Below are 27,709 nucleotides of genomic sequence, written 5' to 3' on the forward strand. Positions count from 1 at the left end.
ACAGCAGCTGGGGTGTCCTACAATTCAACTCAATGCTGACCACCTACCTGGGGTTAGCGGCGGAGCCCACAGGTTGAGGGCTCAGTCCTACAAGACTGCCCCGCCCCAAACCCCTGGCTTCAGATGCCAATCACAAGCCCCTCCTTGGGTTCGATTCCTTTGCAAGAGCTGCTTATACTCAGAGAAACATTTTACTGACCAGGTCACCGGTTTATTGTAAAAAGATGTAACTCAGGAACGGCCAGATAAAAGAGATGCAGAGGGCACAGTATATGCGAAGGGGCACAGAGCTTCTGTGCTCTCTGGGGCTCACTTTCCCCAAATCTCCACATGGTCACCAACCTGGAAGCTCTCTAAACCCCATCCTTTTGGGTTTTTACAGAGGCTTCATTATGTAGGTATAGCTGATGAAATCACTGGCTGTTGTCAGTTGATTCAACCTCCAGCCCCTCTCTCCTCCTCGAAGATTGGGTTGAAAGTTCAACGCTCTCATCACACGGTTGGTTCTCCTGGCAACCAGCCCCTCATGCTTCTGGGCATCCAAGTCACCTCAGTAACCTAACGAAAGTCACCTTTATTATTTTCAACACTCGGGAAATTCCAAGGGTTTCAGGAGCTCTGTGCCAGAATGAGGGATGAAGACCAAATACGTATTGTTTACTATATCACAGTATCACAAACCCAAATGTTTATCAACTGATAAATGGATAAACAGAATATAGCATATCCATGCCAGCGACTATTCTTTGGCAATAAAAGGAATGAAGTTCTGATACATGCTATAAAACAGATAAACCTTGAAAACATTTGCTAAGTAAGAGGAGCCAGATGCAAAAGGCCACATACGGTATGATGATTCCATTTATGTGAAATGTTCAGACCGGGCAAATCCATAGAGACAGAGCGGAGCTTGTGGCTGCCAGGGGCTGGGGGAGGCAGACATGGGAAGTGACTGCTAATTGGTACAGGGTTTCTCTTTGGGGTGGTAAAAATGTTCTGGGATTAGACAGTGATGTTTGCACAACCTTGTCAAAATACTAAAACCCACTAAGTTGTATACTTTACTTTTTTTAAAGGTTTTATTTTTTTAAGTAATCTCTACACCCAACATGGGGCTCAAATTCATGACCCCAAGATCAAGAGTTGCATGCTCTACCAACTGAGCCAGCCAGGCGCCCTTAAATTGTGTACTTTAGAAGGGTGAATTTTTATGGCTGGTGAATTGTATCTAAAAGGAGAAGTCGAAGCCCCAAATCGGCACCCTAGATCCCAGTCCAGTGGTACATGTAGAGCAGTTTACTCTTGCTGTGCCCATGGTCCAAGGTGGCAGGACCTCACTGAGCACCCCCTCCCCCGCGACCTCACGCCTGGTTCTGACTCCCTGGAGGGCCGAGAGCGCTCAGCGAGGCTACCTGTGTCTCTACATCTCCAGCACGTGCCAGCGCCGCCGCAGCCCCAAGCTGCAGGCTACTGCTCTCAGGGCTGGCTGGGCAGGTGGGCCGAGGCCCGCGTCCTCTTGTCTTCTCCGCAGCAAATCCTGGTGGTCAAATGTGGCAGGCAAGGAAAGTGCAGGACAGCTGGGGCCAGGCTAGCGCTCGGCTACTTTCCCCCCGCCCGCCCACGCGGGCCACAGTGGCCCACACCAGGCTTCTGGCGGGGACTCACTCCCCTAATAGAAAAGATGCTCGCGAAGAACCAGTAGCACCTGAGAGGCCCGACCCGTGAGAGGCCCCCAGGGCCAGGCTGCAGGGGACCGGGAGACCGGAGGAGGAAGCCCTCCTCACTTCCACCTAGAATTAATGCCCTCATTTGCCGTCAGTCTCCCGTTGCAGCAAGTCACCTGCTCAAGGGATGAGGGAGTCCACTTCAAACACAGCTCTGGCCCCCGAACCAGAGCCCAATAAGCTACACTGGGCTCAGTGGTCAGACAGCCCTGACTTGCAGTCAGCTGCACCCCTCTAACTTCTCCCCCAGCAGCCACTGAGCACCCACTGTGGGCCAGGGCCTATGTTGACTGGAGATGTAAAGCTACACAGGATGGCCCTGCCCCTCCTGACAGTGACCTTGGGGAGGGAGACAGGCAGTCAACAAACACTTACAATGCAGTGCGTGTGCACCGTGGCCTGTGGGGAGCAAGAGGCTTCCAAGGTACCTGAGCAGCAGTCGGCCAGGGAACCAGGGCTAGAGGAAGGCACGCGAAGCATTCTCTTAACTAGCATAAGCCTTTCATGCGCACAGAACCAGAGTCACGTGGCACATTCCAGGAACCGAAGCTTTGATCTAGCTCTGGAGTGGGGCTGGGGCGGGGTGGGTGTTACATAGGAGACAGCAGGCCCAAAATGGAGTCACTTGGGCTAATTCCCACGACAACAAACCAAGACTTAATACCTAACCTAACTGCAGTTTCAACCTGTAGCCAGTCAACATGGAATTACCTGGTCAGCACTAGTGAGATAATCCCCCTGGAAGACCCCTTCCGGTCCTCTTAGAAAGGCGACCTTGCCTGAAACGCATTCTTTGCAAATAATTTTCTTTCTCCGCCCTTCTGCCTTTAAAAACCTTTCCTTTCCTACAGCTTCTTTCTACTGCTGGATGGGGATGCTGCTGCCTGTTTCCTGAACTGTCGAATAAAGCCACTGTGATCTTTAAATTTACTCCCCTGAAGTTTTGTTATCTAACAGGGGGGCAGGGCCAGAAATCAGGCAGAAGTCAGAAGGAGGGGCAGGTCACCAAGATCTATGAGGTCTGAACTTAGTTTTGCAGGTGATGGGGAGTCTGTTTCCTCCTACGTGCCAACAGAGCTTCGCCCTGGCGAGGTTGGCATCATTATAGGAGACATTTCTGTTAGGAGATTTTGCGTACCACAGCTGAACTTGGCCAGTGGTCCTGGCTCAGGTACTGGGCAGGAACAACGATGCATACGTGCAGGGCTCCAGATTTCACTTCTCTACCACAGAGAATCTGCGTGGACATCTTCATACCACCTCCTCCCCTCCGTACCGGAGAGCAGTAGCCAGCAAAACTGCGTATTTCACATTTTGAATTCTCTTATCTTGGAAAGTTTAACACCAAATGGCAAATGAATGCAAATTATATTTCAATTGCACAATTAAAGCCGGAAATGTTGTGTACAGGTTCCTTCAATGATCCCAGCTACTCCTCTAGTGCTTACATATCAAAAGATTGTCTCTGGTCCCCGGTGACTGGCAAAAATCTGACAGACAGCCCTCCCTGAGGAACACCATGTGTACTCGTAGGCCTTCGAGTGCGCGCGCGCGCGCACACACACACACACACACACACACACACACACACAGCACCCTCCTGCTTCTTTCAAATGGGTGTCTGAGAATAGCAGAGATGCAAGGAGATGAAGGGGCTGCCAAAATGGAGGGCAAGGAATGGCTTGAAAAGAGAGTGGGGGATTTGTGGGGAGCCACTCCAGGGCTCCTGTGCCCATCCAGTCCAGATGCTGGCTCTCTCCTAGCTGACAGCAAATCCCAGATGCCATGGAGCAACAATCCTGACAAAGGCCTGGGCCAGGACTCTGCCTCTGCCTTGGGAGTGAGGAGTGGTCCAGGGAGGCGATGTTAAGGTCGGGGTGGGTGCTGGGACAAAGCAACACGGACCACGGGGGAGCCGTGCTCTGCCCACCGGCTGAAGCTGGCTTTGAATCCCTGTGCCAGGCCAGGGTTTGGGTGCTCCACCTCTCCTGGAGACCCCTTGGTCTGTGGACAAGAAGGTCTGGGACAAGGACACAGCGACCTTAGCAGCCTTGCTTGTGGGGCACTGGCTCAAGGCCTGGATAAAAGGCCTGCTGCTCGGCCCCTGGAAACCAGAGTTAGTCCCCTTCCCAGGAGCAGGCTGGCGGGGCCCAAGCCTACACTGGCCTGTAGTCCTGGCTCGGAGAATGAGGCAAGGCTCAAAGAAAGCAGGAGGAAGCCATGCCAATTAGTATGCACTACACAGCTTTTTGCAAAATGAATATAAAACACTTGTGCTTTCTTTTTGTGTGAGAGAAAGAGGGTGGGGGGAGAGGGAGGAGGAAGAAGGTTACAAGAAAGCAATATTCTGCAGGGGCAGGAGTGCCTGCAGTTGCCGTGGCAACAGGCTGGGGATGGAGGAGAGTGGTGGTGGGGAAGGCACATCAGCTGGTCCCCGGTCCTGGAGTGGGGTGAGCTTTGAGCTGGCCATCAGTGGAGTGAAAGGGTCGGTGACAACTGGGAGCGGAAAACATCTGACAAAGCAACTCTGAGAGAAAGGCCTGGGGGTGGGGAGGGGCCGGCCTACCCTCTGTGGCTCGGGGAGCAAGGTCAAGGAGGCCAAAGGGTTCCTGAGCAAGCCCTTGCTTCTAGGTGACTTGACACCGGCAAAGGGCATATTTCAGCGTGGGAGGGAAGTCACCATCTGGACGGGGCACCTGCAGGCTGTCACCCCACTGTACTCCAGCAGGCCGAGGACCGGGTCTCTAGGATGGCGCTGGTGTCCTTCTTTTTTATGAGTCAGCCAGGCCCTCCCTGTCCCAACACCTTGTCCACAGAGCAGCCCTGGAAAACCCCTTTTTGTGGGAGGCCCCATTCGTTCACTCTCCCTGGCTGTGCTTTCCCCCCCTGGGAACGGCTGGAGACCCAGGGCTGAACGAGGCCAACTCCCTAGGCTGCGGGCCCGTCCTGGCCTCCTACTGAGGCTCCTGACTCTGAAGTCCCAGGGCAAAGCACCGAGCAGATGTTGAATGAATACTTGCTGACTGGCAGCGCCAGGCAGGAAATGGAAGATGTGGATGGATCTGAATAGCTCCTGCCAAGGGGATGGATGGAGAGGCCTCCCACTTCACCCTACCCACTTATCTCTGAGAAACTTTTGTCACAAGTTTGGCTCGGCCCCTGGTCAGCTGATTAGGCTCCAGATGTCAAATGGCTCTGCCTTCCAGCCCCATGAGGAGGGAAGGAAATTCTCGAGCTGGGCCCCCTCTAGTCCTAGTCAGGAGGAAGCCGCAAGAGTGTTTCCAAGGGACACAGCTAAGTGCTGGCAGGAAAGGTGAATTCAGGCTGAAGGCCCTGGGGGCTAGGGTCTGGCCAGTGCGGGCCACGGCCAAGGCTATCTGATGCCGCTGCCTGGAGCAATGGGGCCACAGGGCTGTGCCTGAGATCTGGGTCAGGTCAGGCTGCTCCTTGTTCTTGGGAAGTGGAGCTGAAATTAAGTGTGGAGGCACCGAGGCTGGGCATCCACGGAGCCCTGGGGCCCTCTGCTTCCTGCCACACAGAAGCCTGTCCATTTCCTTCAGGCCCAGCGGGTCAGGTCTCTTGAGTCCCTGACCACATACAGAATGGCTCCTGCGGCTTGTGGAGTCAGCCAGGGAACTGACCTTAGGAAGCATCCCCTTGGGGGTACCGAGGAAGGCCACGGGATCTCCCACAGACCCCAGAGCAGTCAACCAATGGAGCTCTGGGGGGAGGCTCCCAGCGGCAGCCAGCACCAGGGCTGAGGCTCCTGTCCCGGACACAGAGTAAACCTGAGCCGCAGAAGGCAGCAATCGGGCCCTGGCCAGGCCTGGGAAAGGGGTGGTATTCCCAGAAAAGCTCATGGCTACAACGGGGTCAGAGCGGGCCAAGGCCAGCATCTCCTGGGGGGCGGGGCCCTCGGCCGTGCCTTCAGCAAAAGCAAGGAAAGCACTGCCAAAAATTTAGGTTTGGGGGCGGGAGAGAAGGACTGCTTAGGCTTGGGTCTCTTATTTCCCATTGAGAAAACCACTCTGAATAAAAACCATTTAGGTCTTACTAAAGCAAAAACAACTTCAAAAAAGGAGAATTATATCTCGTTTTTTGGCCTGACTTTGAACACACGCTCATAGGAATCAAGACTATTTTCTTTTCTTCTCTTCTTTTTCTCTCCCTTTTTCCTTCTTTCCTTTCATTTTTAATAAACTTTGAAATCCTTCCCTAAGTGCCTAGTTCTGTGCCATATATGCAAAAGGCCAGCATTTGGTGCTTACTAAGTCCCACAACAGTGACAGCACAGTGTGGGTCCTGGCTGCTTTAACCATTCTAGCCTCGAAGGGTAGAGGAGAAGAGAAAGGCCAGCCCGGGTAAGACCGCTTGGAGGCCAGTTCCCAAGTCCCCCCAGTGCGCCCCCTCACCCCCAGGTCTCCCTCCTGGTGATGCCAGCCATCGCTCACTTGCATCCCGCCAGGCCCCTGTCGGGGGGTTGGGGGGTGCATCTCTCAGCGTTATACATTCTCCCTGAGAGCGAGCCAGAGGCTGGAGAAGGGCCTGCCATGCTCCAGGCAGCATGGGAACAGCACACACACACACACCGTGAGCACTCGGTTACCAGGTGCTGAGCCGAGGGGCCGGCTGTCTCGGGCACCCGTGCATGGAAACTGGGACAGCAGCGCCGGGCTCTGTCTCCCCTCCTCTAGGCCTCTGCTTAACATGCACCCTGCCCTGAGGAGGCGGGTCTGTTGTGGCAAGGCCGGGGCGGGGGGGGGGGGGGGGGGGGGGGGGGCGCAACAGGGTGGGGCCGGCCGGGGTGGGGGGGGGCGGTGGTGGTGGTGTTCAGCTCACCATCCACCTCTGTCCCCCCCAAAGTGTGACAAGGGCTCTGGGAGGGTCTGAGGACACAGGATGCTGTGATACACAGACGGGGACCTGTTTGATGTGCAGGAGGAGGGGCCGTGTGAGACAGACAAGGCTTCACGGGGCATCTAAGCTGAGTAACTTGGCCGAGTTACTTCACTTCTCTGAGCCACGGTTTCTGCTTCGGTGAAGTGGGGGACACAACAGAAGGACCCGGGAAGGGTTGCTGTAGGATGGGCTAAGGTCATACATGCTCAGTGATGTCCAGCACAGGGTGTGGCAGGCAGCAAGTGAATGGAAAATACCAGAAACCCAGGCAACGAGGCCCGACCTCAGAGAACAATTCAGGAGGTCTGGGTTGAGGCCTAAGCAGCTGGGTTTTAAAAAGCTCCGGAGGATTCTGACAGCAGCTCTTGTGTGGATGTCTCCACTGTGGGGCTGATGTCTGGGTTATTGGACCTGGGCCTTTCTAGGTAAGATTATGGATCACTTCCTGAGTTCAAGGGGAGATGGGCGGGGGGCAGGGTGTCAGGCCCAGGGTCAGGCAGTGTGCTCACCCCTGCAGCTTGGCTTTACAAGAGCCGCCAGCCCCGTCCCAGGGGAAGGCAGTCCCCAACTGACTTCCCTTTGTGGAATCCCTCCCTCGCTGCTGGGCCCTTCACCGGGGAAGCCAGCTTTCTCCCTTATTCCACCCTTCCCAGGCCAACCTCTGCCTTCCTCGTGAGCCCAGGGGCACCAGGCAGCAGGCCCCCTGGCCCCCATGTCCACCAGTTACTGTGCCAGCTTTGGGTTCTCACCTGCACATCAGGGGAAGGAGTGCACACAGGGAGAAACGTTAAAAGATGCTCCGGGCACACGGACCTGCCTTCCCAGAGCAGAATGCTGCCAGGCCGGCTGCGGTTACTTGGGTCCCCCTTCACTAGGCGGCCTTTCTCGCCGGTGCAATTCTGGAACCATCACCGAGGCGGTCCTCTCATCTCCCCAGCAATGACCTGCTACCAGGACTCCTTTCAGAAGATCAAATCCTTCCAGGACCCCTAGCGGTGACTGCTGGTGCCTCCGCTGGGCTGTGGGGCCGGGCTGGCTGTCCCTGGGGACTGAGTGCACCACCCCCCCGCATTGTCCCTGCTGCCCTTCTCCCTGCCCGTTCCTCCCTCCTCTCTCTCTCTCTTTCAGAAGCCCCCAAAGGAAGCTGCAGCGTCAGCCACAGAGAGCCATGTGGACGAGTGCCCTGTGTCCTCAGCATGGCCCCAGGGGCGCGGGGGGAGGGGGGGCGGTGGTGGCGCGGGGAGGCTATGGCAGGCCAGGGCTCGCCTCCCCAGGTTGGGGGGACTCTCAGCAAGAGGAACCAAGTTCTTGGCCCCCAACATCTTGCCCCTTGGTTTTCTGGCTGGTATCTGACCTGATGGCGTGACCTGACCGTTAAGAAATCTTGGGGCCCGAGGAGGGGGGTGGAGGAGTTGTTTTTGTTTGTTTTGGAGAGTGGACGCAGTGAAAAGTGGAGTGAAAGTAAAACGAGGCCGGGATCTCAGGAGAGGGAGCAAACCCTGTTCTTGTGGGAGACGGTCCACTGAGAGCAGGCCCCATCAGTATTCCCCGGAGTGGGGTCAGGACCACACAAAGTCAGGGCTGGACGCGACGAGCACAGGCCAGGCCAGTTGCACTTGATGGAGGCAAGGAGGCGCTGGGGACTTGCCGGGTCCCACGGAGAGCGGGGCAGTGCAGGGCAGAGGACTGCCCTTCTGTTCGTCGCCAGGCCACTTCCCACACTCCCCCTCACCGACCCGGCGGCCAGGACCGCTCCTTCGGCATGGGCCCTGGGAGGGCGGGAGCCCAACAGGGCAGGTCAAGATTCAATACTCAGAACTGAAGAGGGGAGAGGGGGCCAGCCTGAAGGAAGCTGTGCCTCCACCCTGCCTGGAACCCTGCTCTGCACCGAGGTCAGCTCTTGTGTGCTTTTAGATGTTCTGGAACCAGACAGGCCCAACTTCTGGCTCCCGGCGGTATGAGCTTGGGCAGATTACCTTCCTCACACTTGGATGTCCTGTTAAGTCAAACTGGGGATAATGAAAACCAGTCCAAGAGCGCCAGGCCGAGTGGTCACAATAGAAACAATGTGCTCCGAATAGGGCATCCGCCCCATAAACTTCGCCGTCTGCCCTCTCCTGCTCCCAGCCTCCTTCCACAGATGCGGGGGTCTGAGCCCAGCACCCACTGTGGTTTCCAAAGGCAGCCAGCGGCGGGGGTGCTGGATGGACCATCAGCTCTCTGAGCTGCCCTCAAACGAAGGGGCTCTAATGAAGTGGAAGCCCCCATTTCTGGGGCAGACACTGAGAGATGGCCGGTTTCACTCCCCTGGGGGCAGGAGAGCACAGCCCCAGTTGCCCTGGACTTTGAGGAAGAAGAGGAACCCACAGGAATGCTCTCAGTCTGGGGCCGCCCCCTGGGTGAGACCCCCATGCCGAAGGCCCTGTTGTCACTAACCAAATCCCTTTAAAGCAGCCGACCCACCAGACCAAAGTGACAAGAGTGCTTGGGAAAGGCAAGCCCAGTGAACTGTCTCCTTTGAGAGACTGGAGAACCTCTCCATTTCTCCTGAGACCTGGGCCATGAGAACAAATGAAATCCTCTCCTGCGCCCCCCACCCCGCAAAGCCAGCCGTGTCTGAGAGCCCAGAGGGCTGGTGGACTGACCCACACAGAGCTGATGGCCCCCCTTTCCCTCAGGATGCAGCAAAGGTGAGAGCAGCCCCTGGGCTCCCTGCCCCACTGGGCTGGACGCTCTTGAGGTGTGCTACGGGGTTGAGGACGGGGAAGGCCCCAGTCACCCTGGACCACAGGTACGTCACAGCTCTCGCGGGGTGCTCGAAGGACCTTTACGAGATGCCCCCATCACTGGCGACAGCAGCCGGCCACAGCGCCTGAGCCGACCACACTCCTCACGTGGCACACGGGTTCCTAACCCGGAACCTGCCCCTGCTGCCCCTGCCGCCTTCACAGTCCTACCCTCCACGCTTCCTCATTGGCAAAGGGGGTGCTCATTCTTTTTTTCTGCTTGTATGTCAGCCACATGAGCCATAAACTCCCCTCAGCAATCTCTCTTCATGGTTCCTCTGAGCCTAGGGGAGGGGAAGAGGGCATTTCTCCCGGGTTGAGAACCTCTGCTCTGAAGTGATTAAGGTCATCTTGGCTCCAAGAGGTGAGAAGACCCTGGGCAAGGTGCCTCTGGAGGCCCCAGCGGGGTGTGCCCTTCTGGATCTCCACAGACTCTGAGGCTTGCTTCTGAGCAAGCGGCCATGGCAGCCAGAGGCCCCGAGGCAGGCCCTCTGCCGATGATGCTCTTTCTCTTCTCTCCCCTGGAGCCAGGGCACCCAGCTCCTCCCTTCCACCTGCAATGCTGCAAACACAGCCCACTGACTTGAGCCGGAGGTCCTGAGGGAGGGGGGTGGGGAGGGGAGAAGGTATAGAAAGGGGTGCTGGTCCTGCTGCTCATTGCCTTCCCCTTGGTTTTTCTATGGCTGGATATGGACAATGAGCCCCCAAAGAAGCCCGCCCACCTGGCCTTCGGCACGGGGCCTATGTGGTCCTAAGACGGGTACAGGACAGAGACCAGCTTCTGTTCCAGCTTTTGCTGCTGAAGCTGGGGCAGGAAGGATGTGGGGAAAAAACAGAGCCTATCTTCCTGATTTCCATGTGTACCCTTGCCATTTCGACAGAAATGAGTACCAGCATCAGAGGGGCCAGAATTTACCATGTGTTCACACAGGTCGTGTATTCTACACCTGTGACCTCCTTTAATTCTCACTCGGGAATCCAGACCTGGGAGGGTGCTTCTCCCATTAGTCTCAGTTTTCAGATAAGCAAACTGGGGGTCAGAGAGGCCAGCTCATTTGCTCAAGATCAAGGTTAACCAACTACCAAGTGGTGTGCCAGGACCAGACTCTTGGACTTCCTGACTCCAAAGCCTGTGTTCTTAAGCCATCAAGCTGCACTGTCACCTGGGAGAAAATATTACCAAGAAGGGATAACACTCAACATCCCAACAAAATTTAAAATACTGAAAACAAACTTCATAACGAGTAAGACCTACAAAAAAGGCCTGAAAGCTTTACAAAATGACTTACAGAAACGGGGACAAGCTCTGTGTCTGGGTGGGAGAGTTCAAGGCAGCGACATACCAATTTCCCACTGAAGCACTTGTCATGACAGACAAGTAGTTATGATGGGCCAGGATCTGGCCCAGGAGCTCTATGCTATCTCCTGTAACAACGGCCTGTGAGGCAAGTGTGGACATCATGAGCCCCATTTCGCAGGCCAGAGAGGTCAGCCTCCTTGCCCAAGGTCCCTGGCGGAGAGGGTGAGAGCTGCAAGGCAAGCTCAGGTCTGGTGGCCAGCTGTCTGGTGGGGGTGGGGTGGGGTGCGCTACATCCTCTCACCTCTGAGGTGCACCAGGCATCCTTTTAGCTCTCTTCTGAGACTGAGATTTCTTTTTTAAACTTCTGCACTTTTATTTTAAGTGGACTTTATTTTTTAGAGAAGTTTTAGGTCCACAGTAATATTGAACAGAAGTTACAGAGATTTCCCACATACCCCTGCCCTCACCCCCGCAGAGCTTCCCCCGTAACGACGTTCCCCACCACAGTGGTATGTTTGTTACAATCAGTGAACCTGCACTGACACACCGTTGTCACCCAAGGTCCACAGTTTACTTTAGGGCTCACTCCCGGTGCTGTATGTTCTATGAGTCTGGACAGAAGTATAACAACGCACACCCACCTTTATACCCCGAGGATTCCGAATGCAGGCTGGGAGGCAGTGGTGCTTGGGGGTGAGGTGTCAGGGTGGTCCCAAGGCCCCTCCTGGACCAGCCACACCTTCAGGGACATTGAGAGGAGCCGTCCTCTGGTGCTCATGGGCGGAGCTCACTCAGGCAGCTGCAGGCTTAAGAGGTAGCCGACAACTGGCATCTTCCGGGCCGGGGAAGAAGCAGGCCCACCTCCCTACCAGGGCCCAGCAGGAAGCTCTGAGCATGCACCCTACAGTCCATGCTACTGAAATCAGGGTTGCATTTTCACTTAAAAACATGTAACTGGATCTCTAGCTAATGGGAGAATTTTTTCTCCAGTGCCAAGAATTTTAATTTGATACCTGCAAATTCTTTGACAAAAGGGATTTTCATATAAAGTGTGCAAGGAGCAGGAGACACTGAGGAAACAGCTACTTATCCTGAATGATGGAAAAGCAGAACCAACCGAGGGTGCCAGAAGGGTGGGACTACCAAGTATTGCTGGAGTAGAACTGAGCGACAATGGCAAGCAAGACACCCCAGCAAGGCCAAGTGCCAATGGGACTATGGAACATGGTGGTGTCTATGAGGCTTTGCCACTCCCTGCACCCAGCTGTTGCATCATTAACACCTGGGTACATTCTGTTCCCTGAGGCCAGTGGCTCTCACCGAGGGTGAGAAGCATGTGAGTTTATCATACGGGGAGAGAGAAATATTTGCAACACCAATGACAAACAGAATGTCCTTAATATACAAAGAGCTTCTACAAATCAATAAGAAAATGGACAAAGGGTCTGGGGGCCGAAGCTTTTGCAGGATATACACAGCTCTCCATACCACATAGAGAACTGTTTTTAAGAACCTGTGGAACAGGAGGCGGCGGCCAGAAATGGGGATGATGATACAACTGTAAAGACCAGCTCTCCCCACCCCCCCAATCTGGTTCTGATGTGGGTAGCTGGGACCAACACTTGGTGGAGCACAAGCGTGACGGCTGAGTGAATAGGAGGGTGAGCTCTGGAGTCAAACAGATCTGGCTTTGAGTTTGGCCTCCCGCTTCCTAGCTGCTGCGGGGTACTTTGCGTCCCCCAGTCTGAGTCTTCTGAGCTGTAAGACGGAAAGAGCAACAGTACTTCCCCACAGACTCGTTGAGGGTTCCCCAGATACCACGAATTGAGGGTCTAGCACAGCTCCTGGCACAGGAATGACTTCATACAAACTGTTGTTAAGAATCAACCAGAACAGTGGGATAGCCTGCACCTTGAGGCCCCTGGGCCGGATGTAACATTGTGGCTAAATTCTCCCCACCAGTCTGGCTGTGACCCGATTTGACTGAATGGGCTTTCAGGGTCTTAAACCTCCGGGAGCTCTGACTGAGATCAGGGCTGTGTTTGGAAAAAATGGGAAAACCCACGAGAGAGTGATTTCTAGAGATCCCAGAAAGGAAGCTCCAGGAGAAGGGGGACTTTGTGTTGTTCGTGGCCGTATTTCCACTGCCAAGTACACAGTATGCCCTCAAGGTTGCCAAAGAGACTGGGCAGGGGACACTTAGGAATGTGATGTGGTGAAGAACCAGGATAGGGCAGAATCAGGACTCACTACTGATTATCATGGTCCCCAACTCCCTCCCCTGGAGAGATGGGAAAGCAGGGACTCTCTGGTCCTGTTACGGCAACAGCCCCCCTTGAGCCCCAAGAGCAGGTGCAATCCTTTCCTGGCAGGGGCCCGCAAGATATGCCCAAAGCTCTGAGAACATGTGGCACTTGAGCAAATCGAGTTTCCACAGCCGCAACCCGAACAGAGCTGTTTAGTGGCCCGCATCTCCGCCGGCTCCCTGTAAATGCGCGCGCACACAGACCATCATGGGCAAAGACAGCTGCGTGGGACTGAACAACTCAATTTACAGGACTGAAAACTCAGCTGCTTCCAGTGAAGTGCTAGCGAAGTTCTACTTGTCCTTTCTGTCCTGAAATGAGGGCTGTGAGCGTACAGTGTGTCACCCCTAACTCAGGCAGAATGGGCTGTGTCCTCCTGGGCCACACACTGCAGTGGGCTGCTGAGGGGGAGGGAGAGAGAGGCCGTGTGTGCGTGTGTGTGCACGTGAGTGGGGCAGGCAGGAGGGGTCAAGGGCAGATGCCCAGACCATCTGTTTTGGATTTTTCTGGAAATGCAGAGTACCTCAGAGAACGGAGAGGCAGACACCTGCCCGTCTGCATCTCTTTTCAGCTCAGGTTTAAGAAAGCAAAGTCAGGCTGCAGGAAAACTACACTGGGCCCCACACAGCCTGGTACCAGCCTCAGGTGCCTCACGCCCAGAAAGTTGTGAGCAGCGTCCCTCTCCCCCACCGCCCCAGCGCTTGTCCACTCTCACTGTTCCCAGTGGGGGGGTCTGCAGATTCACGTGCCCACTGCCTCAGGCGGCACACACAGCTCTGCCTGGAGCCAGAAGAGGGAAGGAGAGGGACCAGTTGAGGCACAGCCCCGCCAGCGTCTGACAGGCAGCCTGGAGCTAGGATGGGTGCAGAGAAGGGATGCTACCCTGGCTGATGGCAACACCCAGCTGCAAATCCTGCCCCTTGGCTGGGAGGCTGGGGAGTCCTGAAAAAGAACGACCTTAGCCTAACTGCACACAATGGAACACTGCCGAGGATCGGTGGGGACAGGTGGGCCCCCCCCCCAAGGCGGCTGAAGGACGCAGGGCCCAGCTCTCCTTCCCCTTCTCTGCGCTAGCCTCTCCTTCTGCTCTTGACCACAACACAGCAAAGCTTAAAGGGACAATTTCAAACCAGAGGGCAGAACAGAGTCTGGGTGAAATGAAGAGAACGAAAGCTCCAGAGGGGCCAGCACCGTGTGGCCCGGCACTCAGCAGTTTCCGAGGGTCAGTTCACCCTCACAGCCATGTGCTGCCACTGCCCGAATGAGCAGAGAAGGAACTGGACGTGCAGTCGTGAGGTGACTTACTCATGGCCAGGCAGCTAAGTGGGGCCAGACCTTGCCTTCGGGTGCCCAACCCACAGATGAGCTGCCCACCACCACACCCCCTGCCTTCTACGGTCGAGCCAGGTCCCCCCCACCCCCCCAAGGCTGGTGTTCTCACTGATGCACTGACCCAGTTATCTTCAGAAGGGCCGGCGGAGGAAGTCCTTGTTCCCAAAGCCAAGAGCATTAAACCCAGCTTTCCCCGGAAGCAACGCACATTTACCAGGTAGGAAGAGAGCAATTTTTTGGATGCTGATTTAAGAGAACAACAACAAAACGAGCACTTCTCATCTACCAGGTCTCATTAGCCACTCAAAAGGGGAGGCTGGGCAGCCATGCACAGAAGGAAAGGGGCACACGTGACCTACCTCGTCGGATTCATCCGAGAGCGTCTGCAGCAGGATGGGGAAGAGGCTGTCGGTATGCCGGAACATCTGGAGAGCAGAGAGGCCGGGGCACCCGTGAGCATCGCCCCCCCCAACCAGTGGATTCAATGTGGATGGGGTCTTACTGCACTGCACGGACCACCCCCACGCCCTCCCAGGGCCCCTCCAGCATCTATCACTCCTCTGCCTGCCAGGGGCTTTCTAGAACTGCACTGACCAGAATCCTAACAAGCACGAGGTGACCCCTGAAAACCAAGGTGGACCCCCAAAGCAGCCCCAAGCTTGGGCCTCTGGGGCTGACAGGCCCAGGGACTCACCTTCCGGGGAGTCTTGATATAGAGGTGGTAGAGCCACTTCAGGACGGCGATCCTGGTCATCATCCCGATGGCCATGTCACTGAGGTGGCAGTTTAGGACCTGCACAATGCCATCGAGGTGGAGGGTGACCGGGGCCCTCTCAGTGCTGTGGGCAAGATCAGGGAGGAGACCGGCGTTGAAGCCGCTGGCGCCCCTCTGCCCTGGCCGCAGTGCCACCCCGGGTCCGCACTCAGAACCACACTCTGCCTCCCTCTCCTGGGCGCAGTGGTCGGGGGCGGGCAGGTGGTATCCACCCTGGCATGGCTCCCGGAGGGCTGGCTTCACCGCCTTGACCTTCCTCTTTCTTTCCAAGGCCAGAGCTGTGACAACCACAGGTGGGGGAAGAGGGCCAGTCGGCTGCGTGCCTGCCCACCTCCCCAGCACTAGCCTGGCCTGGGCAGGAAAAAACCTCTCTGATGTCACCGCGCTGGGGCCCAGCAGACCTCGGGGCTGGAAGGCTGTTCAGCATCTCCAGACCCTTTGTTGATAAAACAAAACCACCACCTCCAACGAGTCCAGGGCAAAGCCCTGAAAATAGCCCTGAAGAGCCCACAGGTTTTTTTCACGGGGCAAACAAAGAACTTTTCTCGTGTAAGGACAGGGGTTGTGGCTTTAGATCTTGCCATACTCCAGGCCATTTGGCACAGGGTTTGGCTTGGCTGAGAAGCCTTGAGAGTTGCCTGAGAAGCTGTAACACTTTCGTCTGAGTCGGGGAAGGCGCAACACAGCCTCTGCCTCTGAGAGACAGAGCCTGTTTGGACTGTGTTTTGCTCCAGCGGGGCAGAGGCTCCCTGGCCCAAAGCCTCGCAGGCGTCCGGGCAGTAGCCCGGAGGAGGCTGGCTGCCACAGCCCTCTGCCCGAAGCACAGCTCCCAGGCAGAGGCTGGAGTTTCCAGGGGTGGGGGCAGCACAGGCCGAGAACCTAAGGATATTAGCGAGGGGCTCCCTTCCTGCGACAAGTCATGCCACCCAAAGGTCTCAGGACAGGTGCCGCCCAGGGGCTGCAGTTACTGAGGACCCCGGCCAGGCAGTTCAGCTGCCCGCTGGGACACAATGGTCTCGCGTGGTATTTCTAGGCTGCTCAATTATTCATTTACAGCAGGAACTCGATGCCTTTGCTTCCCTAACTCGTCCGCAGCCTCTCTGAAGCTCATTTGATGTGAATTCCTAAAGGGCCCCGCTCTCAGCTCTGTAACTGCTCAGCGGAACTGCTATTCACTACGGTTTGATGATTCCCCATGGCGCTCATTTCAGGGGTGAGAGTGGGCACTCCCGTCCTCTGGTAGCCGGAGGGGCTGGGCTTGCTGAGCCTCTGGCCGGGGCGGCCCCTGAGATTTCCCCAGGAGTCATGTGGCCGGAAGTTCTGGGGTCTTCTGAGAATATCCAAATGTCTAGATTCTTAGGGAGCCTAAGACAGATGGGGAAACTAAGGCACAGACAAGTCCAGGGTGGCAAACGCAAGCTCCCAGCCAATCTCTTCATCAATTCCTCTCCCACACTACCTAGTAGAAATATAACATGAGCCACCTGTGGATTTCACATTTTGAGGTTTTGTACTAACAAGTAACATGAAACAGGTAAAATTTTAATGCTATATCTTTAATGAATCTAACATACCCAAACAGCAGCATTTCAACATACGATCGATAAAATCATCAACGTACACGTCACTCATAGGATACTTCATATTCTTTGCCATGTCCTAAGTCTTCGAAATCCCGCATGCGTTCTCACCCCGACAGCACATGTCTGTTCAGACCAGCCACATGGCACGTGCCCGTAGCTCCACGACAGCAGCTACCACCACGGACAACACGGCGTGACAGTGTCCGGCTAACGAGCTACCCTGCAGTTTCCAGAGCATTCCCCTTCCTCTCTGACAACTTCCTAGACGCTCCCTCTGCTCCTGCCGATGACCAGGACTTACTGTCTCATCTCTAAGTCCTTCTTTTTCCCACCCTGCTGGCCTCCTACCTGGCTCCTTCCAGCCTGCTATTATAGCTCTTCTCCTTGAGAAGCTGGAAAAGTTCCAGAAACCTACCCGCAGCCCAAGGCCTTAACAAAGGAGGAGCTCAGCAGGACGCTGTGAGGAAGGAGTGGAAGCCATCCCGGCCCTGCCTCTTCTTTCCTAACCTGGTGAGCCCCTAGTCCACAGTGAGTCCCTTTCCTCAGCAGGAGCTGCAGGGCGTTCCAGCTGCCACATGGGGCCCAAGTTGCCAGGAGGACCCTGTGCCTGGCAGGCCACCACCACTTTCTTAGCTGAAATGGCCCCCTTGGGAGCCAGGCCTTGTTTTCACTCCCCCAGGGGAGTCAGAACTGTACTGGCCAGGAACGGCTGTGTCCTAAGCTACTGGTGGGGAGGAAGGCGGCGCCAAGCCCAGCTTCCCCAACTCCACCCTGTAAGTCAGGCCCTGAGGTTAGCCAGTCAGCAAGTGGTAGCACCAGCAATTTGAATGTGAGCAGTCGGAGTCTAGAGTGGCCTCGTCCACCACATGCCACTGCCTCCCAGTGGGCTGGGCTCAGGAGAGTCCATTTCCAACTGGCCCCTGGCAGAGACAGCAAGATGGCAGCCCCTCCGGGGACTGGCCACTCCCTGGCCAGGTCAGACCTGGCAGCCCCATGTACTGGAGGTAGAAAGAGGTCATCACGTATACTTTTCACTGTATTTTCTTATCAGTAATGGTAGACAAAGTCTCTATGTGGGGTGAGAGAGGATACTGGGAAAGCCTGGTGCCGATCTATGTGGGGGGCACTCCAAATCTGAGCGGCTCAAATAGGGCTCCAAGATGCTAGATGGTCCCCAGGGCAGCTGGGCTCCTTGCTTCAGTGTGGTCTCTTGCTTCACTCCTGGCCAGCTCAGTGTCTCCTCTGAGGGACAAAGTAAGGGCCAGCCCATGGTGGCATCTCCCTTAGGTGGCATTGTGTCAAGGCCAAACAACGAAGGATTTCATGGAGCGGTGTGTGAGAACTGGTAGCATTTTGTGTGCTAACATGACTTTCCCCACAACAAAACTCCCCAGACATGGGCACCTTCAAATCACTGGCGAGGCAGGTGTCAGCTTCAACCAACCAAGAACATCATAGCTGAAAGGGACCTCATGGTTCAAGTAACTTGATCCTTCAGTGCACGGATGAGACAGTATGGGACCTGTCCAAGGTCATGCGGCCATGCGCTGGAAACTTATTCCTGTAGCTGGAGACATTCTCCCCGGGTCTCACTTCCCCTGGCTGGCTGGAGGTGAGGCTCATGGGAAGCAGGCACACCCCAGGGCACCAGGGAGACCGATCTTCGTGCCTAGGAAAGATCCTACCAGCTGTCAAGGAGGTGGCTCTCAGCTGCTCTGCTGGGTGGGGCTAGCCTGTGTGCTGGGCTCCTAATATGCTCCGAGGGAAGCCAGAACTCCGTGAGAAGCCAGGCTCTTCTTCCAGAGGGCAGGCTGCATGGTGTACTCAGCTCCTGAGCTGCTGCTAGCCTGGAGTCTGAGATGGGGTAGCCTCCGCCCTGGCATACCTTCCCCAGAGAGCAGAAGGGAGCTCACTCACAGTTTAAAATTTATTTCTGCGTCGGTTCCAAACAGTCTAGACTAGTCACTCCTGGGGGCTTCTGAGTTATTTCAAGGTGTCTGCAAAACTCCATTTCCACTGCACATTTTCTCATAAGGCATCTCATAACTAATGTCTTCCACATATATCTACTATACTTTCCAAAAGCATGGCACTACTGTGGCTATTAAAATATCAACTTATTAAATAATACTTCTGATACTACCAACAAATAATGATAAATTCCAGTGGTTCTCTCTGGGAGGCGGCACTTCATTTCTGTAATGTCTAACTTTGTATGGTACTTGTATGTTACATCTCTAATCAAATTAGAAGAGAAATAAAGAAATAAAGAATTGTTTCTGAACTCAATGTTTTTTTTTTATAAAGCATCTTTACAGCTTCTTTTCAGTCAGCAGATGCTAAAAGTTGGGAAGCACTGAATTCCAGGTCTTTCTGCCTGCCTTTCTGCAGCCAGCTATACCAGGAGTCCTACACTGAATGTTGCTGATGACACTGCGGCCCTCGGCGAGGCCCAGGGCATCAGAGGGGATGCCTGTGTCCACGGTAACACCTGTCCCAGGCTCCCACATCAGCTGAGTGAGGGAGGTTGACGTGCAGTTTCTGTAACTCTCCCAGTGCACCCAATAAAGGTCACACCAGGTGGCTTGGGAGGAAGACTGGCCTGCCTTGAATTCCAACTTGGCCACTAAGGAGCTTAGAGATTTTGGGCAAGAAGTTAACCTCTCTGGGCCTGTTTCCTCATTTGTAAAATGGGGATAATAATGAGGTTCTCCTAATAGTAACTGTTGCTAAAATGTGTAAAGTGCTTTCTGTGGGTTGGGCACCATTCTATTCTCTTTACATATTCAACTCACAGGAGCTCCACACCCCTAGGAGGTAGGTATTATCACTGCACCCAGTTTACAGATGAGGACACTGGGGCAGGGAGCAGGGCCACAAAGTCAGGATGTGTGTCCAGACGGCTGGACTTCACGGTACAGAGGATTCATGGGAGCTGCGGGCAGTCAGTGGGGCTGGACAGTCACAGGGTAGGTTCTGTTTCTTGGTGATCCTGGAAGGTGCCTTCTTGCCTAAGCGCAGTCCCCCTCTGGCAGCACCTACTGGAGGAAGCATGCGCCCACCCTACTGTCCTCCGCTACCGTGTCCCCGTCTCCAAGGAGTGGGGGGCCCAGGCACCCTGGCTCGGGTTTCATGACTCCTCTCTGGCACAGCTCCGCCCCCCTCTCTGGCATAGCTACTGACTCAAGACTGGCAGCTGCCATGAGGAAAGGGCCATTCGTGGGAGACAGAAAGCATGAGATGATTTGCTCTTGGTTTTTAATTTTAAAAGGGTAGGATCCGACACGGGCTCCTGAATGACAGGTATAGAGCAAAACCTGGTTCCGACGAGGTAGTTCCTAGCCTCGGCCTCTAGACCTGGCCCGGCAAACGGCACCCCTGCCTCCCAAGCGAGGCAGCGGAAAGTCGTGCCCGCCTGCACGGTCGGTCGGTGATGTCTGATCTCTGCCTCCTCCTAGACCTCCCTCCACCTCGCACTGTCACCCCCGTGGAGCAGGACAATTCCCTGTGGCCTGGACAACAGTGACAGGTCTGCAACAGGCTTCTGTGCTCCCACTGTTGCCCCTCCCTCACGGGCCCTCCCGGGGGCTGCCACAGGACCTCCCACGTGACAGGTTGGTGCCTGGCACCACCACTTAGCAGGCAGGCTCTCATGGCCTTGAGAACAAAAGCAGGGTTCCATCTCCCTGCACCTCTATGCAGATCCGCCCCCCCCCCCCCCCCCCGAATCCAGGATCCAAACCTGCCTCCTTAACTGCCCCCAGGGGGTGCTCAGAGCCACGTGGCACAGAGCCCTTGACTGGCCCACTCACACACCTGTTCCTCTTTCCCCCCGAGCTCGGGAAATGCCAGGATATCCTGAGTTGGCTCAAGCCCCAAATCTAGAAGTTATTCTTTCCCTCATGTCTCTCCTCTCGCTCCACCACATACATCCACAAATCCTGTCAATTCACCCTTCACAACAGAGAAAAAAACCTCCCCAACTTTCTCCTTGTTCTGCCCCCTCTTCGGGCTGAGCCTCTTTCCCTTCTTACAGGGTGGTCAACAGTGAACCCCCCAGCTGGTCTGCACTCACCTGACCCCCTAAATCCCTTCTCTACACAGCAGGCCCCAGATCGCCTGTCCCTCCTCAGCCCAAAAATGGAAATACTACTAGTAATGATGCCATGGGATTTAAACAGCAGCAAAATCCAACGACGTGACACGAAGTATTTGGCACTGCGGACCCAGGAAGCACTCACGAGTCATCATCCTTATCAGCCACGATGCTGGTGAGCTTCGGCTCAGGTGCCATGGCTGGCCCCCAACATCCTGAGTCCCCCCTTCCCCCCAGAAACCACTGTCCTGTTTCTGTCTTCCCACTGGAGAACCTCAAGGTTGGGGACCACAGTCAGGGGTCCTATCTTTACCTTGGAACCTGTGGGGCTGAACACAGGCAGGTACTCTGGAGTATGTGACAACTAATGGGATGAATAAATGAATAATGTCTACTGCCTTGCTCAGACGATTAGGAGAGGTCCCAGGAGCAATCCACATTTATAGTCCATACTCACACACTTCGAACACCCCCACGGGGTCCTTAGAGGTAAGAATAAATGAACAAATGATACAAGAGGAGGAAAGATCCGAAAGGTGTGGGAAGAAGAGAGCCTCTCGGGGGTTGAGTGCAGATCTTCTCTTCATGAGTGACCTGTTCCCCGGGTCCAGGTTCCGTGCTGAGTTCAGAGGGAAGACACCCGCTGCAGGAGAGCGCCATCCATTGCAACCCCACAGAAAAACTGACATGGGGCGAGTCCAGGGGACTCGGGACAGGGACAGAATGGCGAGAGCTCCCTCTCCAGGGGAATGCCATCACCCTGCATACAGGATGGAGGGAACTGCGAGGAAGGGAATGGTCCTGCTGCTGGGCCTGCACCGCCCCCGCGTGGAAGGCTTCGCCATGACAGCCGACCTGGTGCCGGGGAGGGCGGGGGGAGGAAGGACGGCTCCTGCTGCTCAGTCTCTGCACCCCCGGACTCTGGAACGGCCTTCTCCTTGCCAGTCTTGTCAGCCCCACGTTCTCCTGACAAGCCAAAGTCCTGGGCAAAGGCGTCTGTACGTGTCTCCCTGTAGCCACCACGCACTGGTGTACTTTTAGAGCTCGCACTTACTGGCCTCCAGCAGCTTCCACCCCCTCCCCAAGACGGCCGGTCCGTCAGAACTGGGTGGACTGGGTTTGCTCAGCGTCCTTCAGATCCTCTCACCAGGCACCTCCTGTGCCCCATCTGGAGAGTCTGCCCTGGGTCTTCCCTGCAGTTTCCTGCACCCAGGAAAAGATCTAGGCCACTTGCTTTCTATCGACACCTCTGGCTGGCACAAACCACTTACCTGGCTGGTGTGAAGACGCTGCTGCCGCTACTGAAGCTGGAGTCACAGGAACCATCGGGGCCTCCTGGGGACAGTGAGAGGAACAAGGTGTCACGCCCAAGGGCTGCTGGGGTCTTTGGAGTGCACGAGATCCCCGCTATGAGGACACGGACTCTCTAGCTCCCCACACCTTGATTCTGGCTCTTAAGAGGACTGTAGCTCGGGAGCCCCGAGGACACAGTGCCACTCCTTCCCCAAAGCTTGCTGGAGAGCACCCACGCTTGGAAGTTTGCAGGTGCAGCGATCTCAAAAGGAGAAGGACACCCGTGCTCACACATCTGGGAAATCTCAGAAGGGACCGCTGGCCCGAGGGCGTGTTACAAACCACTCCTGGAACGGTCCACATCATTGGCCACCCGGGAAATGAAAAGCAAAGCTGCCAGGAGGCACCATTTCACATCCACCGGGGGACTAAAACAAAGACAGTAAGTGGTGTGAGGCTGTGGAGAAAGAAAACCGCTCGGACCCTGCGCGTGGGAATGTAAAACGGTACGGGTGCTCTGGCCAGCTGCCTGGCATTCCTTCAAGCCTCAACGCAGTTACCCTACGACCCGGCAGCTCCACTCCTAGATAGGTACCCCAGAGGAAAGGACACTTCTGTCCACACCGGAACTGCACACCACGTTCAGCGCAATCCCAATGTCTACCAGCTGATGGACGCGTCAACAGAATGCGTTAGCGCCGGACAATGGACTATTATTCAGCAATAACAAGGCGGGAAGTACTGGTATGTGCTCCAACATGGATGAAGATTGAAGACATGCCAACGGAAAGAACCTAGCTGCAAAAGCCCACATACTGTAGGACTCCATTTGTGTGAAATGTCCAGAATGGAGAGATCTATGAAGACAGAACACAGAATAGAGGTTGCCGAGAGCTAGGGAGAAGAGGCCATGATACCCATTTTCTTAAATTAAAAAAAGCAAAACAAAAACCAAAACCTTTTTATTTTGAAATAATTTTAGATTTATGAAAAGTTGCAAAAATAGCACAGAATTCTGTTTACCCTTCACCCCGATGCTCCTAGTGTTAACATCATACGTTATCAAACCAGGAAAGCAGCACTGACACAAGACTATTAACAAAACTATAGTGCTACTTAGACCATCACTGGGTTTTCCACTCATGCCCTTCGTTCCAGGACAGAATCGGGGAGCACACGTTACATTTAGTTGTCCAGGCTTAGTCCCCTCCGATCTGGGACTATCACTGAAGCCCTGGTCAGTTACTCTGCAGAATGTGTTGCCACTTGCGTTGGTTTTGTGTTTTCTCACGATTAGGCTGAGGTTATACATTTCTGGAAGAATGCCACCAAAGTGATATGCCTTCTCAGTGCATCATGTTGGGGGTACATGACATCTGTCTTGTTACCGGTGATGCTAAACCAATCACTGGACTGTGGTAGTGTCTGCTGGGTTTCTCTCCTGTGAGTTACCAGTCTCTTTGTAATCAGTAAATATCTTGGGGAAGACTTGAGACTAGACAAATACCCAGTTTTTTCCTCAAACATTCCCTTGCTGATTTTGGCATCCATTGGTGGATCTGTAATAATTATTACTGTTGAGATTCCCTAATGGTTATTTTCTGTTTTCCTCTGTCTTTCTATATTTATTAACTGGAATTCCTCTATATGAAAAGCTGTCCCTTCTCATCCATCCATCCATATCATTATGTATATATATTTTATTCTGTGGATTACAAAATAAAACTATCATTATTTATATATTGTTGTTCAAATGGTACCAGCCTTGACCTCTTAGAAGTTTTAAATTATACAAGTAAAACATATTCTCATTCTAAAAATTTCAAACAAAAGCAAAAGCATACCCCACCTCTCCTTAGCCTTCAATCTTACTTCACTCTGTGCAGGTAATCACTTTACTGGTTAGGCAAGTAACCCTCTCCATCTTTTGCGTTCCTTCTTTTTGTTCTGTAACATAAATGGAATCACAGGATATTTTCTGCAATTTGCTTTTTTTTTTCTTTTTTAACTTTGTATTATGTCTTAAAGCAGCCACTGCTATTCCTGTGGACCACGGACCACCCCCCAATCCCAAGGTAAAGAGGGCCTTGATTTCCACGTTGAACAGAAAGGCTCCGAGCTGCTGCCTGTCTCCTCTAGTCCCAGAGGCACTTTAGGGGACGGGGCACAGCTTGGTAGAGACGGGTATGGGCTGGGCCTGACGGGACAGACCTGGGCCCAAAGGGGAGGACTTGCAGGGAAGCTCGGGAGGGCCAGCCTGGACCGGCAAGCCCGGACTCCACGCTCCCAGTGGCCTCCTCCCTCTCAACTTCTAGAAACACGCACATCTGTAGATGAAATGACCCGAAATAGGCTTCAAATTAATTTCAATTGTTTCCTAACTTTCACTCTTCCGCCTCCCCCATGAGTCCTCCTGTGGGAGCACATTTCTCCAGGGTCCCATGTGGGGGGTGCTGCTGGGGGAAGGGTCAGGCATTTTATATTTTAATCCATATTGATAAATCACTCTTTAGGAAGGTTCTACCAATAGCAAATGCACTTCAGGAAAAGAGGAGCAGTCCATCCCCAGCAAGACTCACAAGGGGATATTAGTAATCTTTTACATTTTTGCCAAGTTGATGAGTAAAAATGGTACATTGTTTTACTCTGCAATGCTCCGCTTCTCAGTCAAGCTGTACATCTGTGGCTTCCCTTTATTATTCCCTCCTCAGAGAACCAGGGTGTAAACAGCGCTAGAAGCATAGACTCAGAGCCCTTGGGGCGAAGTGTGAGCTGGGACTCCCCTACTTACTAGCTGTGTGACCTTGGGAAGCTTACTTGACTTTGCCTCCAGTCCCTTACCTGTATGATGGGGTAACCAGTACTTACTGCACAGGCTTGTCAGGACAGTACGTGAGCTAACATTTGTTAGGTGTTCAAAATGAAAAACCTTACCTACATCTCTATTTATTTCCTAAGGACAAATCTTTAAACGTTTATGGCTTCTGACACATGCTGCTGAATGTATCTACCAGACAATGTATTTCACTTGTTTACTCTGTGCCTCTTCTACTAGGAATGCTCCTTCCACCCAAATCTCCACAGGGGACATATATTTCCTTCATAATCAGAGTAAAATATGAGGGTGGGGTGGGGGCCGAGTGGAAGCTAAGGAGAAGGAAAAGATTCAGTTCAAATGACCGCCATGGCCCTGACATGGAGCCCCCAGTCCTCTGTGACCACATGGAGGGCCACATGTGATTAAGTGATCAAGCAATTGTGGGTCTGCCCCTGAGCTCCCTGCAGGCAGGATCTGGGTCTGATTCACCTGCACGTGGAGGGTACACAGAAGCTGCTGATACACCCAGGCCCACCAAAGCCTTGCAGATGGATGGATTCCTTTACACATCTACCAATGGTGGTTGCCAGCCCTCTCCTGGAAACCCTATTCACAGCTCTGCCCCTCACCTGCCACATGAATTTCTATCCCTGACCCTCTATGGTCCCTCACTTAGGACCTACCAGGGGCCCATTAACATCTGGGAAAGACTGGTGATAAAAAACAAGGACGCAAAAGCCCTGCCCTGAGAGCCTTGCTAAGTAGATGGACAAATGATACGCATGTGTTAAAACAGTTTGACACGAAAGCACCTGTTCCTGAGAGTGTCTGGCCTTTGCCATGTGCTAAAAGCTTTATAAGCAAAAATCTCGCTTAAAACTCACCATCACACTATAGGTTTGGTATTCTTATTGTTATCCTTACTTAACGAATAAGGAATCAGAGGCTTAAACAGGCTCAGTGGTTTGTCCAAGGGCAAAAGAAAGGAAGTTAACAAAGCCAGGACTCACCAGCAGGCCGCTCTGACCCCAGAATCGAGGCCAGGACACTTGAGACAGTCAGGCAGCATCATGGAGGGGAAGAGGGAGCACAAAGCAAGAGCCCAGGAACTCGGAGCAAGGACACTGCATTATGGACCCCTCAAGTGGCAGGGCCAAGGGGAAGCCAGAGCAAGCAGAGAGGGGCTGGGGACAGCGTGGCACAGAGGAGGCCCTGTGGTTGGAGGTGAGGGCGAAGTGCATGCGTGCACGTGTACACTAAGGCACAGGCTAGGCTGCCAAGCCTCGTCGTGGATCTTGCACCACCACCACCACCCCTGCCCCCCTGCCCCACGAGGGAGACGAGGCAGGAGGCTCCTGCCTTCGGCCAGGTGACCAGGGCTGGAACAGTGGAGCAAAACAGTAATGAGAAAAAGGGACAGAGGCTGGGATGAACCTGTCGACTTGACTAGCTGAATCATCACCGTCTCCTGGCTTGCTGGGGCCTTCTCCTGGTCCTTTGGTAAAGTGGTGGTTACAAGCTAAGCATGTCTGCAGTGGATTTGGAGCCCCCAGATTAGCTGTGATCATCTCTAGGAACTACTATACACTGAGCTTTGCATCTGCTGAAATGCTGTTTATGAGGCAGTAAAAGCCAGAGCCAAGCTGCCTGAATGTATCCCAGTCTTGCATGAGACTTTCCTAAGCAGGGAGCTGTTGCAAGAGTGCTTAGGAAAACTTAAAAAACTGAAAGAAGCTGCAATGGTTGGCAATGGCACCCTGGTTTCTGGCAGGCAAGGGTACTACTGCGGAACCCCCAGTGCTCCAGCTGGGGTTATCGACAGCTGCCACGACCTGCAGAAGACAGTGGTTCCTTCCCACGGGGCCTGACTTGTTGCCACATAAGCAGAGAGGGTGGGATAGGGGCTGCTGGGTTCCACTCTGGGGGAAGAGGCAATGATTTTATTTAAAGAACTGAGACATATTTCATGTAACATAAAACTCACCATTTTAAGGCATACAACTGGGTGACTGTAAACCCACAGTTATGTTAAGCATCACCACTGTTTAATTCGAGAACATTTCCATCACCCCCCAAAGAAAGCAGGCATCCCATCCCCTCCTTCCCTCCAGCTCGACAGCCATTATTCCACTTTCTGATTCAACGGGTTAAGAGGCACTAACTTTTAAAGTCAGTATAAAATCTTCACAACTTCTCCATACTGCAACCTGTCAAGCCAAAAACAAAACAAAACAAAAACGAAAAGAAGCCGTCCCACAAACAAAAAAAGCAGGATGTGGAATTTTGTAAATCATATGATCTCATATATATATGAAAATATATATATATGGATACCAAAAACATACATGTTATTATACGTTATATGTACATAACAGAAAAAATATGCCGAGATTATACTAATTGCCTCTTGGTGGGGGCAGTCTTGCTTCTTTATATTTTTCTCTACTTTCCAAATTTCCTAAAATGAGAATCAAAAAATGAAAAGGTAATAAAATATACATCAGTGAAAGTTCACTAAGCAGGTCTATCCCTGAGATTCTTCTAGTTTCTCCTAGTAAGAAAGCTCCTGCTCTGAGAGGCCCACACTAACTTTACCTCCCCAAGTTTTCTTTTTCAAGGAGCTGGCAAAAAGGTTTCAGCAGCTGCATTGCCTGGGACTCGAACCCGGGCCTCAAACCCAGGCCTCCCGTGTGGCAGGCGAGAAGTCTACCCCTGAACCACCCATGCTCCACTTGAGGGCTGCTGTGCCTCCCGCTGTTTTGCTGCTCCGGCTTGCCAAAGCGATGCACAGCTGTAA

The 27,709-nt window shown here is 53.8% G+C and overlaps 1 protein-coding gene across 2 annotated transcripts in view; it reads right to left on the reverse strand.

Annotated features, from left to right (window-relative positions):
* VAC14 (VAC14 component of PIKFYVE complex) overlaps nt 1–27,709 on the reverse strand; it is a 102,034-nt gene that overhangs the window by 56,293 nt on the left and 18,032 nt on the right. For both annotated transcript variants that reach the window (XM_027618051.2, XM_027618052.2), the window contains 3 exons: nt 22,073–22,136; nt 15,042–15,186; nt 14,707–14,772 (listed from right to left, as the gene is read on the reverse strand). In XM_027618051.2, coding sequence (XP_027473852.1) covers nt 14,707–14,772; nt 15,042–15,186; nt 22,073–22,136 — 275 coding nt within the window. The remainder of the gene's footprint in view (nt 1–14,706; nt 14,773–15,041; nt 15,187–22,072; nt 22,137–27,709) is intronic.

Source organism: Zalophus californianus, chromosome 17, assembly GCF_009762305.2.
Source record: "Zalophus californianus isolate mZalCal1 chromosome 17, mZalCal1.pri.v2, whole genome shotgun sequence".
Classification (NCBI taxonomy): domain Eukaryota; kingdom Metazoa; phylum Chordata; class Mammalia; order Carnivora; family Otariidae; genus Zalophus; species Zalophus californianus.